Consider the following 17191-nt stretch of genomic DNA (forward strand, 5'->3'; position numbering starts at 1 on the left):
AGAATGAATTCAGGCTGGCTAGGCCACGGAAAAAAATACGAGGCATTAGTACATGATGAAAAGGGTAGCATAGAGATAACGAATGAGGCCTTAAACTGAAATAATTTCACGAACCACAATAGAAGTCGGAGGTAGCGCGCAAGAACAGAAAACAGGAAAGGAGCCCTAAGCAATGAAGGACCAAAAACGAAAATGATAGAACATGAAGGACCCCAACCCTAATGATCAGGTCGAATTCGCTGCTGTCAAAATTGATCAGGAAGAGAAAACTAAAATCAATATAATAGCACCGAAAAGCTATAGAAAGAAGCAAACGGGCAAAGCGATAGATCAGCAAGAAGCTGGGCAACTGGCATTCGCAGGAACAAGATTTTCACAGTGAAATACCGGCAAAACGATGTCATCAGTAGTTTTGATTAGTATATATAACAAGGGCAGCGAAGGATTTATATGCTGAACTGTACAATGCCCCGGATATCAGCGTAACCTCAGACATACAGCCCATAGCTGCCAGGGACGGGAGTACAAACAATATGCAACTCCTTACATGATCAAGATGCCCTGCAAAATAATCTTAATAAAAACAATTCCCCCACTACACTACAAGTCCAAAATTTTCATTCGCTATTTCCCTCTGCATGTGCAAAGCATAATAAGCGCCTTTGCCAAGCACGAAGCTATAAGCAGCAACAAAAGGGTCCTTGTTATTTCCTTCCGCGCGCGCAGACGTGAACGAGTGCAACGACGTGAGTCTCAACGACTGCTCCAAAAACGCCGTCTGCGAGAACGTATTCGGCACGTTCCGCTGCACCTGCAAGGCAGGCTACACGGACAAGTACCCGGACACCAAGTGGAAGAGCGGCAGGACTTGCAACGGTGAGCGAAAGTTTGACACTCCGCCCGGCTTTTTCCCGCTGACGTTGCTACATGCTGTCGGCTGATGTGCGTGCCAGATAAGGCAGCGCTTCGGTCGCTTTACCGTGCACAATCTTTGGCTTATGCACCGTATTTAGACGTCCCCCTTTCGGACGTCTAAAAACGGATGCTCAGGCTTTTTAGAGTGTGCAAGCGGTTTTCGGAAATCTAGAATAGATCGTCAGGGCACAGCCAGTTGTTCAGGAGACTGTTAGGATTTTCCAGAAAACGCCACGGTGCACCGATACTGGAACTTGGTATGATTTGTATACTTAATATTTTGAAACTGAATAAAAACGTTCTTTATCGTTCCTTTTTAGACACTTTTCTGCGCTCCACGTTTGTACGGGAATGTAGTTGCACCATTCACGGGATGTTCAGAGTGGGCGCTTATTCGGTAAACGTTTCGTTTCTAAGCATTACTTGTCATTGGCAGGCAACTCTCGCTAATATATGCTCACTGTCATGATTGGCCGGCGCCTGTTCCTACGATCTACCTGTCGTACAATTGCTTTGTGAATACGGGCCCCGAGGCCGAACTCATAGAACGTTTAGTGCACAGGAACTGTTTGTCATTGGCCACATGGCTTCGCTAATATTATGAGCATTACAGTTGATCGTTGCTTGTACTGAAGAATCGTTTTATCACACAAACTGCTTTCTGAAAACAGGCGCTAACGTCCGCTGTCCGGACGAGAAACCAAAATGTGCGACCTCACGAACCGTAGGATATGAACGATACACGGACTGTGGATCACAGAATTGCTCGCACAGAAGCCGCTCTTAATTATTTACCTGAACTGGCGTGCTGACCAGTACTTACGAATAGTTATCAATATTCATTAATTGTTATGCACATCTACGTCCAGGTAGTGTGTCGAATTATATACTCTTGATTTAAACAACATGGTATAGTCGCCACTAAGATCATTACGGCTAGAAACAAGCGCATCGGTGCAACCTATAGTCGCCGTGCCTGAGGTTGGCCCCTGGACATACAGATGATACACGATAAAGTGCGTGTTCAGCTCAGTGACAATGCTTCTTTATTTCTTCCATTTAGCATGCGCACCGGATTACTGCAACAACAGAGGCGACTGCCGTATTGCGAATGGACAACGCGAATGCAGGTACGAGTTCCAACCACATCATTCATTATCTAAGTTAAGTTCCTCTTAAGGACGTCACAAGGCCCATTTCCCATGTAATCTATATGATGTTAAGAAATCACACTGAGTGAGGAGAACAAAAATAATGAAAGCAGGGAGCTAACCTGGATAGTGACCGATTTGCTACCCCGCTCCCAGTGATGAAGAAAAGGATACAGAAGGATAATGAGTATCTGTAAGGCGTATAACATGACATAAAGAGCATAGGCAACAATTGCTTGTGTTGTTCTTCCGCCATGATCGCAGTTGCGGGCTTAATTTTGAAGCTGCAAGCTATTTTGCAGGCGCATTTTATGTCTCGCAACCACATTGTATATACATGGCGGTTGCCATCTGCCTAGTAACGTACTCTCGTTTATTAAAGGTAAAAAGGCACGAAGTGGTACTTTAGAACTAGCGTGGACATAAGAGTCATTGAAGCTCCTCTTTCCGCACGTGTTATAATCCAATGTGAAGCAAAAAAGATCGCGTCATCACACTCCAAAACCCTTTTTATGCATACAAATGCATAATTGATTTCTAGTTCACAAAAAGCATCCGCCGCCTTTGCATTACCAAACGAAACAACCGCAGTCGTGCAACAGACGTGAGGTTGCGATCATCTGAAACCACCCAGGAATTTAGATAGCTGGATTCATTCCTGTCAAGTCCGATTAAGGGTTTACCCATGCTCTCGTATTGGCAGGACATGTGACACATCCATCGTCGTGACCCAATCTTGAAAATGACTGACCTGTATCACGGAATCACGATTCTCTTTGCAGTTGCCGCGGAAAGTACATCGGTTCCAGGTGCGACATCGACGGAGAGGTGCTGGGCGTGGCACTGGGAGCCTCTATCACGGCGGTCATCATCATCGTTCTCACTCTCGTCTGCCTGTGCCTCTGGAAGTGAGTGCACTTGCGCGCATATGTATATCTTCGGCGTTCTACAGCCGAAAGCTATATACCGTTTGGTCATATTCAAGCGACGCCGTGGTAGAAGCTTTCGGACTAATCTGGTCAACCTGTGTTACTTTTTTTGCTTTTACGTAAACTTCAATTCCTACCCCATCGACCCGGGTAGGAATGCGGCCGCCTCGGCAGAGATTTAACTCGAAACCTCTTGCTTAGTTTGTGGAACGGACGGTCATTGTGCCACTACGGCTAAAGAAACTGCGCACTACGACCGAGTTGGTTCTCGCTAACTGCGTCAACGCTGCGCGGCTAGTGTGCCTCAACAGAACCGAAATGAACCTTGAGATAGCACTGTTTTTCGCTAACTGATTTTACAGAGCGAGACGCGTGAAAACGGGCATCACAAAAAAAGGGACAGTTCGCTCGCTGGCTTCGGGGGACAGATGACGCATGTATCCGTTGCTATAGGCCATTACAGCGAATGCTGTTAACTTAAGTTCACTTTCTTTTTTTTTTTTTTCGATGCAATCGTGACGTATGGTGACGTGTTTCCTGTTGCCAGTTTTTGCCGAGTGTCCCCTCTTGTTGAATTTCTTTCTCTATGGTTCTACAGCCGAAGCTATATACCGATCAATGCGCTAATCTGGTCACCTCTTTTTTGCTTTTACGTAACTTCAATTCCTACCCCATCGACTCGAAACCTCTTGCTTAGTTTGTGGAACGGACGGTCATTGTGCCACTACGGCTAAAGAAAGCTACTAAAATGAACCTTGAGATAGCACTGATTTTACAGAGCGAGACGCGTGAAAACGGGCATCAAGTTCGCTACAGCCGTTGCTATAGGCCATTACAGCGAATGCTGGCAATCTTATCCGATCAATGCGCTTCCTTATCGCTGTAATGACTGTTCCTCGCTTCGCTCGCGCCAGCCGCTTGAGCAACTGCCGGGCAGTTTTTGCGCGAAAAGAGCGATCTCGTTCAAACAGCGAGTGAAGGAGCGATTCGATGGACGCCGTAGATATGAAAGGCCCCGGGTGACGTGTACTTATTATCGTCTCCTATGTACGCAGCCGTCGTTGGAAGCGCGAGCAACACAAGGCGGAAGTGATGTCGGCCCACTCGGTCGGCAGTCTAGGCTATCTCAGCAAGGCATCTACGCTGGGACCGGCCTATCGCGTCAGCGTCGAAGACAGACTACGCTGGCAACACATCGCCGACGCCATGGGCAACATATACGTGGTAACGACCTGCTGCTTGGCTCTCCTCTTTGCGTGTGGCGGGCTCTTTAAAGATAGTTCCTTTTTTTTAAATTGTTTGCTTCGCCTTGTACCTGAGTTGTTTGAAACTAATTAACGATGAGAATATATATTAGGACGTTTCGCTTACACCGAAATTTCGTTGTTAATTTCGGTGTAAAGCCGAATTTCGTTAGTTCGAATGAATTTGAATACAGTTCTGAATGAGTTCGAAACAAGAAACTTCGAACTGATGGCTAGAAAATTGAACTATCATTCGATTTTTTTTTTGCTGATTAGTAATACGACAAATGGTATAAATTGTGTGGCATATTGTAGGCCTTTTTATTTTGCTTCTGAGTGTTTGAAACTAATTAACGATGAGAATATATATTAGGACGTTTCGCTTACACCGAAATTTCGTTGTTAATTTCGGTGTAAACCGAATTTCGTTAGTTCGAATGAATTTGAATACAGTTCTGAATGAGTTCGAAACAAGAAACTTCGAACTGATGGCTAGAAAATTGAACTATCATTCGATTTTTTTTTTTTTTGCTGATTAGTAATACGACAAATGGTATAAATTGTGTGGCATATTGTAGGCCTTTTTTATTTTGCTTCTGCGGACTTTTGACACATGCACGCGTATTACAGAAGTTATGTGGAAGTTTTGTGGAGAGGAAATAGTGGAAAATAAAGTGCCTTCTTCTATTACGCCTCCACAACGCTATTTGCCACTGACGTAAAAAAAATTATAGGGGCTTTGCAGGCAACCTAGATTCCCTTTGTGTCGGATCTACAAAGATCTACTTAGAACTACGCAGTGCCCGAGTCGCGACGATAAGATTACGTTGCGCCGCAAGACGTGGTACTGATATAGGACTTGCGAGCCTTCTTTGCGAGGTGCACACATTTCTTTGGTGTGTGGCACAGGGCTCAGGGCACCACCCCTGTTCCGCTGCAAACTCCTATAAAGAACACTGCAGCCTTGTTCATAGGATGCACCTCTGCTGCGTGTGACACGTTGACAACTTCTCGATTTGTCGAGTGTGAAATTTCTGTGCCAAGGAAATAGGAGGAGTTGATAAGAGAAATGATAGAAGTTGATACGGGAAGTATCGAACACAGTCTCTTCCTCTCCTTTTCCCACTCTAGCAAGCACCCGCATTGATCTGTATTGCGCCGCTCTCACCACAAGGTTAAATTATCTGTCAGTCAATCACTGGGAACCATTGCTACCAACTAAAGTGGTGGACAAATGACCCACTGATAATTGATGGGAGGATAAATACAAAGGATGAGTACATTCTTCCTTGGTGAAAATCACTTGAACGTCAATATGTTAATTATATTGCGTGCCTGTACTGCGCAGCAACCCGAGGCCTCGGCTCCACCGAAGACACCTACGGGTTTCGCCACTCCCGGCCGAGTGCGCAGTCCGAGCCCACAAGAGGAGAATCACTACAGCCACATCCAGAGGCCGCGCTCCAGGGGGGCCATGTATGGCCCACCACCGGTAAGTCACATGCTCTATATGCTACAGAAAGTTGAGCTATAGTTGGTATGGAGGCATCGTGAAAAAGAAGGTAAGGCGTGCAGACACGGACACAAGCGAAGAGAACCAGACAACACGAACCAGACAACACAAACGCGTGTGTGTTGTCTGGTTCTGTTGTCTGGTCTGGTCTATACGTATTGACGGCAGCTAACGCAAAGCACAATCCAAGTTCACGCGACCATCTTTCTCTGCGCTGACATAACTTTCGCTGTAATGCGAACATGCCACAACGTTTTCATTACACCTTGCTGAGCCGAATTCGTTGCACCGAATACAAACTAACTAGACCATACGCACCCCGCTTTCTTAATTCTTTTCTGTGCTTTTCTGCGCTCTTATGACCAGAGCCACGAAAACGCAGCAACCATGGCAGCAACAAAAATTATCTGACAGCATAAATGTGACATTATTAAACCTTCATCGAAGCAACGTCTGTTACTTACAGTGTAGAGAAGGAATATCAATTCCATGAGTGGTCTTCTTATCGGTATTTTACTAGTTAAATATATAGAGTAAGCCCCATATTGCCTTTTTCCCTTTGCTGTACACTTCTTGTCTTTGCTCACTAACGCGACCGTGCGCTAAAGCAGATCAAAAGCGCATTATTGCAAAATTTAAGCATTGAAACTACGGAAGCAGGGCTTTAATTCGGCTGTCTCAGAGAAGCTGAGACCCCCCCTCAAAGCAGAGAGAGGGAGAGATAGTCGAGCAATGACGCAAATGTTGCTAAGTGTACACCCACAAATTGTGTTAAGGCCGTCCATGGACGTCGCTTCTGCATTTTGTTTCGAGGTCTGTTGTTCCCTGTATGGACACAGTTCCCTTATGATTTTGAATTCTAATAAATGTGTCATTGAAATCTAGAGCCACACTTGCTATATTGGCTTTGAGCAGTACGATGTGCGTTTCTCGCCTCTTCTTCGTCCTATAGCCATCTCTTCAAGTCTTTTCGAGAGTTACAACCCCTGTATATTCATGTTCTTCACCCTCGCAGAGTCACAACCCGTACGAGTACGAGTCCCAGAAGAGGGAGATGTACGCCCCGGTCACGCCATACTACAAGACGGCGTCTCACCACACCATGTATTCCTGAGCGCAGTATACTGCCCGACGAGTGTGCCGCGTCTCGCAGAAATCAAGTGACTGCAGCAGTTCGACGTGAGCCAAATGTGCGCGTGAAGCGACAGACGTGCGAGCAGATCTACGAGAGCCACACGTGCAAGTGTGTGACCCCGTGGACTCCATCGTTCCCGACGTGCCTACGTCGACAAACGATCTGAAACTTCAGAGTGCGCGATCCCGGGATTACTACAGTGCGTCGTCCATCGATGGGACGCAGTGCCATCGCTGCAGACCTATCGGTGCTGCTGAGTATTTATGATCCACGAGTGTAGCGACAGGAGCACAGAAGTGGGACACCATGGCGGCTCTTAAAGGTCTCGCGGAATGCAAAATCGCGTTGGAATGTGCCTTCCTGCAACGTAGCATAGAGAACCGGGTGAACATATGCACTGTAGGGGGTTCGGTGAGTACACAGTGAAGCGACGAAGCTGGTGGACACTGTTTAGAGATCGGGGATGAAAGGTTAAGGGCGACGATAGTGGTAAAAAGAACTGCATTTCCCTGCGGTTTTGACATGCAGTTTTGCGTTCACAGGCGCATCATGGTGGCCGCGCGCAGAAGTTCAGACCCAACCTTCCATTTACAGGCTGAATGTCAAGGTTTATTTCTTCACTGCCGCCGTGGTCTGCATACGCTGTTTTCATCCGGTACATGTGAACCTGCAAGTTTGTTCGCTGGAACGTCTCCATAAGTGATGTGTGATGCTACGCGACATTTTTGTTCCTTTATTTCGGCGTTAGAAGCGCACAATTGCAGGCTGTAACAGTAGACGTATAGGGTACACGTTTGGTGTTCCAGTTGTAGTGAGCCACGAATATATCACAGATGCGGGCTTGTACCGTGGAAAAATTCCGATGTAGAAGTCAAGTTCTAAATTCGTTGTTAGCGATTTTGCAAGCACGTCCTGGCTTAAGTCGACAGTGGAGCTTCGTTTAGAAAACCGGTGATGTGTGTTTCGTTCTTTCACTGCCACTGAACCAAAGCTCATGACGGCACTGTGCTGTGCAACGACATTTTTATTTATTTATTTTTTCGTTGTCGGGGGTGCTATAAGACTGAAAGCCCAACATATAAAAAATTTAACACTGCTGAGTATGCTCTGGTTAGCGAGAGAGAGAGAGAGAGAGAGCAACCTGTGGTTAGTCTCGGCTGTAACAAATTGCCATACTTAGTATCATTTCGGTACTAAACATACGGCCGAGCAGAAACGCTTAACATATGCTCGCACATCTATACACTTACACCACTTCTGTGCTCCTTGAGAAGCGCAGGCTACAGTGTGCGACTGAGTGCTGCGGTTTAAGCAGTATATATGCTTGTGGTCGAACGCACTACATAGTCCTAGAGATTGCTTTTGTGCGAACCAAGACTGTGGCTTTCAACAAGCGTCATTTTTGTGGACCTAGAAAAATCCCGTCCGTGTGCGTGTGTTTGGTTATGTTCGTGCGTGCGTGTCTCTGAGTGCAGTTTTTCTTTATTTTTTCGGCGTGAGAGAGGTGGGCGTGACTGATATTTTCTGAGGTGATTTAACCGCACACGCTACCTGTAGTCCGTGATCTAGGGGTGGCGACGTGAGTCGTAACTATCGTGTAATTTATGAGAAGCTCACCGCACTACTTATGTGCTGTGCAGAGACTGCAGACACGTGGAGTCGGCATCCGAGTGAGGCAATGGACTAGTGTTTTGCAGCGACAATTAGTGTGCTATCTTAATGAAAAAAGCTTTAGAGGGGATACAAGTAAATTGTGCATGTTCACTGTCGTGCGTCTATACCAATATGGTTGCTCCGAAGGAGAGAATGAATTCCTACGACTGCTCAGTGGACGCCGGCGCCACGAGCGAGGACTCCAAGGTCTGGTAGCATCGCGTTATTTTTTTTTTCTTTATTCTGGTATTACTTGTGTCAGGTCATGGTCCTGATTTCATTTGTTTGATACAAGTCATCGAACACCCCTACGACAATAAATGTGATTCCCCGAACCACTGGTTGCGTCTGTCTTTTTAGAAATATAGGTAAACAACCTCGAAATTTGTTTAAGAGTGCACAATTATACAAGTTCTCATCTATTGTTCCTAAATAGGGCGCAGTTTTTTTTTTTGTTTTTAGTTTGTCTAATAGGCAACATGGTTAGCGGAATTAAGTTACATATGTTCCAATCACGGAAACGGCGTTTCTTTATAAAGGGGGTCCCAGCTAAAAGTAGCCAATGTTTTGAAAACGACGGAGTGTGCCAGGAGGCTCAAACCAACTCAGTGGTGTTGAGGATCGCGTGTCCTAGTCTGAGGCATTTTGTGGCGACTACATTACGCCAGCTTTTCGCCTCTTCGCCGTCGCCGCACTTAGAGACGTGGCCGCACTGTGACGTCACACCACGGGCCTCGATTCTCCGGCGACTTGGCTCGCGTCGCGGTCGCCGCGCGGCCACCGCTCCTGCCGTTGGGCACTACGAAGTGGTGAAGTAGTTTGGACCTGGTTCTTCAGCGGAACATTGATGAGTCGAACTACGCCATTGACGATGTCGCAACAAAAGCGCATTACTTTACGGATCATAGAAGCGTATTCATTGGTGTGAAAAATACTGTTTTACCCGTAGGTTGACCACAACGTCTCTCCTTTCTTTATCTAGTGGGGAACCGCTAAGTTTAATAACAACACGTCTAACTACAAGCGAAGCCTAAGCGCAGCCGGGGGTCTGTAGCTATCGCTACTCGACTAGGTTTAACCAGAGCTAAACCACAGCCAATTTTTTTTTTTCGTTTTGCAAAGTCAATTAGTATAAACTAATTGCTTAACTTTTTAAATATTGGCTTCACAAAGAAAGTTACAACACGAAAGTTGTAGATCATATTTAAAAATGGCCGACTGAAGTGTTTGCAACTAGGTACCGTTAATGGAGCTTCTTGTAATTGCCTCTAAAGAAAGCCCGCGAAATACAAAGACAACCACGTGATATAGCGCCACAGTTTCAGCGCTCCCCAGACGATCGATCAAGAAACGAAATCCGCATATCTGTACAGCGGTTCCGGGACGGGTTTGGCGTTTCAGGTGGCCGCAAGATACGCGCCAGCAACTCTCGCTAGTATAAGATATAATCGCGAACGAAAATAACAACATGACAATTGCATTTACCTTCCCGAATAAACAGTTGTGCGGTCAACATTTACTGAAGCCCGAGGTTCTTTTCTTTTTTTTTCTTTCTTGCCTTGTGTGTGCGGGCTTCATTCCACAACTGGAGCGAATGATGTGTTTATGCCACGTCACGCCGAAGCGCGACACACCTTCATCACCGCCGCTCGCTCTGTGCGCCCGATCGCGAAAGGGCACACCTTGCAGGGCACGCGATTGAGTCTCGAAAAAAGGCATGCAAACAATGTCCTTTACTGATGGGTCGTCTGGGGGCGCTGAAATAGTGGCGCAATTAAAACCCCTATATATAAAAAGTAGCGCCAACCACTTCCCTCCTCCTCCGTTCCACTATCGCGCTCGGCGAGACCAGCGCGATCGAGGCGCGATATCGACAGTGGCGCCGCCTGCGTCGGGCCTGCCGTGGCAGACGACAGCTAACGCGCTACCAGAGGAAATCCGAGGAAAACTTCGATCGCGCCCTGCGGAGAAGTTTTGAGGCGCGAATTTTGCTTCGTCAGTCAGTAACTGGTCTTAATAATGCCGTTTTGGAAGTAGCAACGCGACGATGCGAGACGGCGCAAATATCAAGTGTGCAGCAAGCGTTTGCGCACGCCGGATGGTAAACAAAAAAAGCCTTTTGCCCTCGCCTTGTCGGTTGCGGCAACTTAAGGTGCAGCAGCATGCTATCACAACGAAGTTCTTGTCCCTAACACGTTTGATCCGTTTGTGCGTACAGCACTTTCGTCGCACAGGCCCGAGAATGGCAGTCGGAGCGCGCTGGAAAGAAAAAAATATACAAAAGCGCAACGCGTGCGTCCACGTGACATGGATTGACCAATGGGGGAGCGGAGGAGGCTGGGGCGACAGGAGGCGGTCAGGAGGAAACGCCGGGGTGCGCGCGGTGGCGGCAAGATCTAAGAATGGCGCTACTTTTGATATATAGGGGCTTTAGGCGCAATCACGTGGTTGTTTTTGTATTTCGTGGGGTTTTCCTTAAAGGCAATTACAAGAAGTTCCATCAACGGTATTTAGTTGCAAACACTTCAGTCGGCCATTTTTAAATGTGATCTACAACTTTCGTACTGACACTTTCTTGGTGAAGCCAATATTTAAAAAGTTAGGCAATCGGTTTATACTAATTAATTGATTTTGCAAAACGAAAAAAATACGTCAGACTAGGACACGCGATTCTCAACACCAATGAGTTGGTTTGAGCCTCCTAGCACGCTCCGTCGTTTTTAAAACATTGGCTACTTTTAGCTGGGACACCCTGTATATATATCACCGCTTGAAAGGCAACTCCTGGTTTTTGGAAGGTTCACAGTATTATGTGCCCTTATCATTTACGCCAAATACAAAGCCTTGGGGCATTTTGTTTCCAGGAAATTAATTCTAAAACACCGCCCAGCGTCTCCGTTTACTGCATCACGAGCGATCCCTGACCGTTCGTTCCCCCTTAGCGAATCAACGCTGTTAAACTCCGAGAATTTCAAAAAGATGTCAGACTCGTTTTCACCACACTTCGACTATCGCACAGACTACCAAGGTACAGACTACCTGCTGACGTAAAAGCTCCCCCAGTATATGCGTGACGTCATCGAGAAGTCACTCACAACGTCGCCGTGCGGTGGAGATTTAGTTTTGACTCGCCGTTTGCGTATGTGCGTGTGGGCATGCGCTCGCGTTGTTTTGCGACATATATTAAATTACCGTGTTGGGGGGGGGGGGGGGGGGTCATTTACAGGAATTGCAGATAGCCATCGCCCCCAAAACATTCTAAAAGCTTCCGAACGGTCCCCTTTGCCCAACAAAACTTGGATTACGCTTATATGCTTCGCCTTTAAGAGTGGAACGCGATAGCGTTATTGGACGCCGTTGACGCCGACACCGGCACCGTATTTTCTGCGACATGGGGCCCGATCAAAATTCAGAAAGGCTCGGTTTTTAACGTTCCCCTCAATGTTGTCTAGAACCAAAGTACAGCGAAACACCATCAGAATTGGAGGACGCTTAAGCTTCGCCTTTAAGAGTGGCTCAGTCAGCTATAGCTAGGCGTTGCGCTGCTGAGCACGAGGTTGCGTGATCAAATCCCGGCCGCGGCGGCCGCATTTCGATGGAGGCGAAATGCAAAAACGCCCGTGTGCTTGCGTTGTAGTGCACGTTAAAGAACCCCAGGTGGTCAAAATTAATCCGGAGCCCTCCACTACGGCGTGCCTCATAATCAGAACTGGTTTTGGCACGTAAAACCCCAGAAAGAAGAGTGGAACGCGATAGCATTAAAAGATCCTTGGCTGCTTATCAAGATTTTCCCCCGTATATTCAAATTACAATACGACGCTATCACGTCTGTAGGTTGTGGTTAAGTCGTGCTTTATGATTTTTCTGGTGGATTTGACGGAAACTGGTGGCGGCACTTACAGCGAGTTCGCAGTTTCGTATCATCCTGAAACTCTTGGTTTCGTCCAAAATACGCATGCGTCCTGGCGGCGCGACGCACACTTTGGACAATGGATGGGTCGGTTTTCGTGCCTTCAATAATCACGACTATCCACCAGCCCATCTTGCTCGACGAGACAAGGTTGCGGTCCTTTTTTGGGTGACGAGGCCGGGCGAAATGCAGCATATCGCATCTCCACGCCGGCTGCAGCCGGGGCACGCCGACGAACGCCGGATACGTCGGCCGCGCCTCGCGCTGTGGCGACGGTAAACTAGGAGAGGGTGGTAACCTCGCCGAGCGATGACGTCACGTGCGTCGCCTAGCAACGCCTAGCACCAGCTGTGCGAGGCGTTGCTCGGCAACGCGCGGTGACGTCATCGCCAGGCGCAGTTTTTTGTTCGCACTACGCGGCTAAGCAAGAGCTTAAACAGCTCCGCTGTTAAAATGTTAGACGTAACGTTAAGAGACAGGAACAGAGCGGTGTGAATCAGAGAGCAAACGGGCATAGCGGATATTCTAGTTGGCATTAAGAGAAAGAAATGAATGCTCGGGAGGCCATGTAATGCATAGGGTAGATAACCGGTCGGCCATTCGAGTTACAGAATGGGGGCCAAGAGAAGGGAAGCGCAGTCGAGGACGGCAGAAAACTAGGTGGGATGGTGAAATTAGGAAATTTGCAGGTGGAAATTGGAATCGGCTAGAGCAAGACAAGTGTAATTGGAGATCGCAGGGAGAGGCTTTCGTCCTGCAGTGGAGATAAAAATAGGCTGATGATAATGATACCTGCAAATCTATTTGTAACTACTTTCACTGTTAATATATGGCACCAGCGGCCGCAGCTTCTGTGGTTACCTACAGTTTGGTTCAGAAATCAGAGTCCTAAAATTTTAAAAGTTACGCTTATGATGATGATGAAAATGTATTTATTGTAGGATGGCTCGAAGGCCTATTATGTGGAATAGGAAGGGGAGAGGGAAGGAGAAATTAGAGCCGTCCTAGAAGCTGCGTGTCCTTGGCGAAACCCAAGAGCGAGTCCAGAATGGCCCTGTCGGAATCCGCCAATCCAGTTGCCGGCCTAATCCACTCCTCGTAGGACGACACTTGCACCGCCCTCAGGTGGTGGTCCCGCTGCTTAGCGTAGCGCTGACACTCCCAAAACAAATGGGCTGCGGATGGTCGCGTGGCCACGCCGCAGTCAGGACACCTGTGCGGCTCCTGGGGTGCTTCTTCGTCCTCCGAGGCTGTCGAGGGGCCAAGTTCCTGCGACGGAAGGGGGTCAGGAGAAGGGAAAGGAGGACGTCTCTCCCTGCGTGGCCGGTACTGCCGCCACCACTCTAGCACGTCCGGTGTAAGGACGAAGCCTTACGCTTATAAAAGGTCCACGGCTGTTCTGTCGGCGAATAGGCCAACCAATCACGGAGGAGGCGCGCGTCACCGCCGCTGGGTTCCCTGCATTACCACCACGTATGTCTGGTCTCTGCGCATCCGCGGCGGCGCCGGCCGTGCGGGGAGAAAGAACCAGAAAGCTCGCCTTCGCGCATCCACGGTTTCACGGTAATGAGGTATTAAACGCTTATTGCGGACAGAATGGATTCGAATTTAGCTACGTACGTATACGCATGCTGCCTCTGAAACCATGATGCGTTCAAGGCGTCCGTCGTACTCGCTAGCAGTCAGCAAATCCGCTTAACAAAAGGCTCAGTATAATTTGTGTGCGCCAGCGCTTGTATGCGTGCGTGTGTGTGCTCGGCTTTCGACTCTTTATGCACTCACACAAAGCTTCGCTGTATATTAATTCCAACTCGTTGGATCTGCTGCAGTTTTTTTCCTTCTATTACAGCGAAGCTGTTAGCCTCTATACTCCGTTTCACACATCAGGTACAACGCTGTGGAAGCTACGCAAGAAGTACGGTCACCAAAATTTATCACTCCGCGCGTTCCATCTATGCTTCGCTGCGCGCCAACGGCGTTTGCTCGCGAGAGCATGCACGTGAAGCTGTCGCGTCGGGCTGCAAATAAAAAAACAACAACCAAAAGCAAATTGATCTAAAACGTGTTAGCAGCCGTATGAGTACATGGTTTGTTTGTTTCTACTGATAAGTTATTTTTTTTTCATTCCGAACTGAGCTTTTCTGAAGAACATTTTCACAAAAATCGGTCAAAAACACCGAACTATTTGCAAGTGCGAACGCAGCCACGGCAAAAAGTATCTCTAGCCTCCACAGCGTTGCACCTGATGCATCAGGTGCAACGCTGTGGAGGTGCAACACTTGCCTTTGCTTCGAGTTGTCGACAAATTCGACTTCGCCCTGCCATCTGCTAGCCGCCTGGTTAGCTCAGATGGTAGAGCAGCTGCCCCGGAAAGGCGGTGGTCCCGGGTTCGAGTCCCGGACCAGGACGAATTTTTCTTCAACTGGGAGGCTTTCTTTCGAGGAACCCGGTTGGGTTTCCATTGTAGCAAATTGCTACATTTGGGTGGATGTCTCAGGTTCCCTTTAATGAAACGGAGTATAGTTGGTCGGGATTTTTCTCGGCGTGCTCACCCAAAAAAACGGCCGCTGGAAAAGGGGTTTGTGTCCGAGTTTCCGCGTAACAGAATTATGTTTTCTCGTATATTACAGCAAAGCTGTTTATGCGGATCATATGCCGTCGTTGTCGGACTTCGCTAGAAAGGGGCCACGTCATCTAGCTAGACAGGAGAGGAAAAGAAGAGCTCAACAAGTGGAAAGGGGTTGGAGTGACCCCTTTCCACTTGTAAGTCGCGCCGTCCAATACCCGCGTTGGAGGTGGCGTAGGTGGCGTTTTCCTACACCAATGGCGGTGTAGGAAAAAAGTGGTCGCAGTTTCACCTGAAAGGCGAAGCATCAATTGCGATAGCAAACTTGTAGAGAGCTATACGGAGTAATGATATTAGCTTTATCAGCTGTATAAACTTGGACATGCAGCAGCACGAGCAACACGCAGAACTGTTGTCGACGCCATCGGCGTTTTGCCCGCGTTCGCTCAAAATGCGTGCGGCGTTGGTGACTGTTGCCGGAGCCTGTGATATAAATAGGCACTTGGTGCCGCAGCTAAACGTCGCCTCCCTTCCCTCCCCCTCCCCCACGGCTTCTCGCGCGTCGGAAGAAGGTGCGTTTGCTCTACATATATGGTGATTGTAAAGGAGAAAAGAGACGCCTACTTCTGCAGCCCTTAAGCGAGCACGGCGCGGAACGCGCGTTTGTTCTCCGCCGTGCGTTCACTCCCCGTGAAAGACGCGCCCCTCGCGCCCTTTCACTCGCACATACAGCGTTCGGCGCGCGGCGACGATTTCTTCTCCAAATGACGTCATACGGAACCTCACGGCGACGGCGACGGCGACGGCGACGCCGACGGCAGAAATCTGCTTTTGAGTGTCCATATAATTGCTATCGCAATAAAAAGTAGGTCAACGGAGGAGTGGGGTGTGAGAGGAGTTCGCGTGAGCGTTGGTTGTATAGACGTTTTCACGAGGGCGCTTCCGACGGTCTGGCGTGGAGAGTATGTGTCAGTGTTGCCTGTTCGGTCTGGACTGTGAGCTTGCCTTGCGCTTGCATTGCGGAGTGGTAGCTTTTCTTCGATGTTTCTGTTTATTTTTGTCACGAATGACTTACGCTCGTAAATAATGGCATATACCCATCAAAAGGCTACAGGCAAGCACTGTGCAGTTTCATCACCATCATCATCAGCCTATTCATGTCCACTGCAGGACGAAGGCCTCTCCCTGTGATCTCCACTTACCCCTGTCTTGCGCTAGCTGATTCCAACTTGCGCCTGCAAATTTCCTAACTTCATCATCCCATCTGGTTTTCTGCCGACCTTGACTGCGCTTTCCTTCTCTGTGCAGTTTATGGGTGCACAAACAACCAGCGGAAAATAACGTTTTGTGGACTAAGTATGTCCACAACACAGCACTCCGCGAGACCACTGCCGATGAGGTATATTCACGCTTCATCGGTTTCCTGCATCACCTGAGGACTTGGCATTTCAATCTAATGGGAACCAATGCACACATCAGTTAAATAATGCATTTTAGTAAACCCTTTTCGGCACATTTCCCATACGTTGCGAGAATCGTCAGCTCTTCGATGCACTATTTTCTCGTATGTAGTGGCAGAGGCTACATTTGTTATTCTTTCAAACACGACTTCATTCCAGTGCCTAATACGGGGGTCACACGGCGCACTTTTGATTGTGATCGAGCCCGATCTGGATCGAATTTCTCGGGCGCGATTGGCTTCCTTGCTCGGCGGCGGAAGGGTGTCAATTGTGGTCGAACATTCCGATCCAGATTGGGCTCGATCGCGATTAAAAGTGGCCGGGTGACACCGGTATGAGACAAATTGAAGCATTCTGCAAGAGAACTAGTCGGTAAATATACTTCGCAACGATCTGGGAAAATCGTGCCCTGTGGAACATCTATGCAGCCCCTGTGTCCGCGAAAACATTGTCTCTGTGTTCACACGCGCCCTGCGCGGCCCTGCATGCACAAAAGGTAATTTCGAAATCTAGCACCTGGGCTGTATCAGTTCGCCGCAGGTACCGCGCAGCTCGAGCGCTACGCTTCTGCTTTGACATTTGGTTGTAAGCACCCTGCGCTGCACCAGATTCAATAAATTTTGCATGACTGAGCTGTTGAGTTGCGTCGGAAGCGTATGGAGTAACCACCGCATATCTACCAACCTCTGACACGCGTCGGCTGGCCGCCGGCGCC

At 48.2% G+C, this 17191-nt stretch overlaps 1 protein-coding gene across 1 annotated transcript in view; it reads left to right on the forward strand.

Annotated features, from left to right (window-relative positions):
• The window catches only part of LOC119456302 (proteoglycan 4), a 58624-nt gene extending 49749 nt beyond the window's left edge, over positions 1-8875 (forward strand). Inside the window, exons 6-11 of the mRNA XM_037717996.2 lie at positions 727-876; positions 1979-2045; positions 2849-2974; positions 4051-4219; positions 5588-5731; positions 6768-8875. Coding sequence (XP_037573924.1) covers positions 727-876; positions 1979-2045; positions 2849-2974; positions 4051-4219; positions 5588-5731; positions 6768-6866 — 755 coding nt within the window. The 3' untranslated portion in view covers positions 6867-8875. The remainder of the gene's footprint in view (positions 1-726; positions 877-1978; positions 2046-2848; positions 2975-4050; positions 4220-5587; positions 5732-6767) is intronic.
• Positions 8876-17191: the final 8316 nt, after the last annotated feature.

The sequence above is a fragment of the Dermacentor silvarum genome, chromosome 6 (assembly GCF_013339745.2).
Source record: "Dermacentor silvarum isolate Dsil-2018 chromosome 6, BIME_Dsil_1.4, whole genome shotgun sequence".
NCBI classification, from domain to species: domain Eukaryota; kingdom Metazoa; phylum Arthropoda; class Arachnida; order Ixodida; family Ixodidae; genus Dermacentor; species Dermacentor silvarum.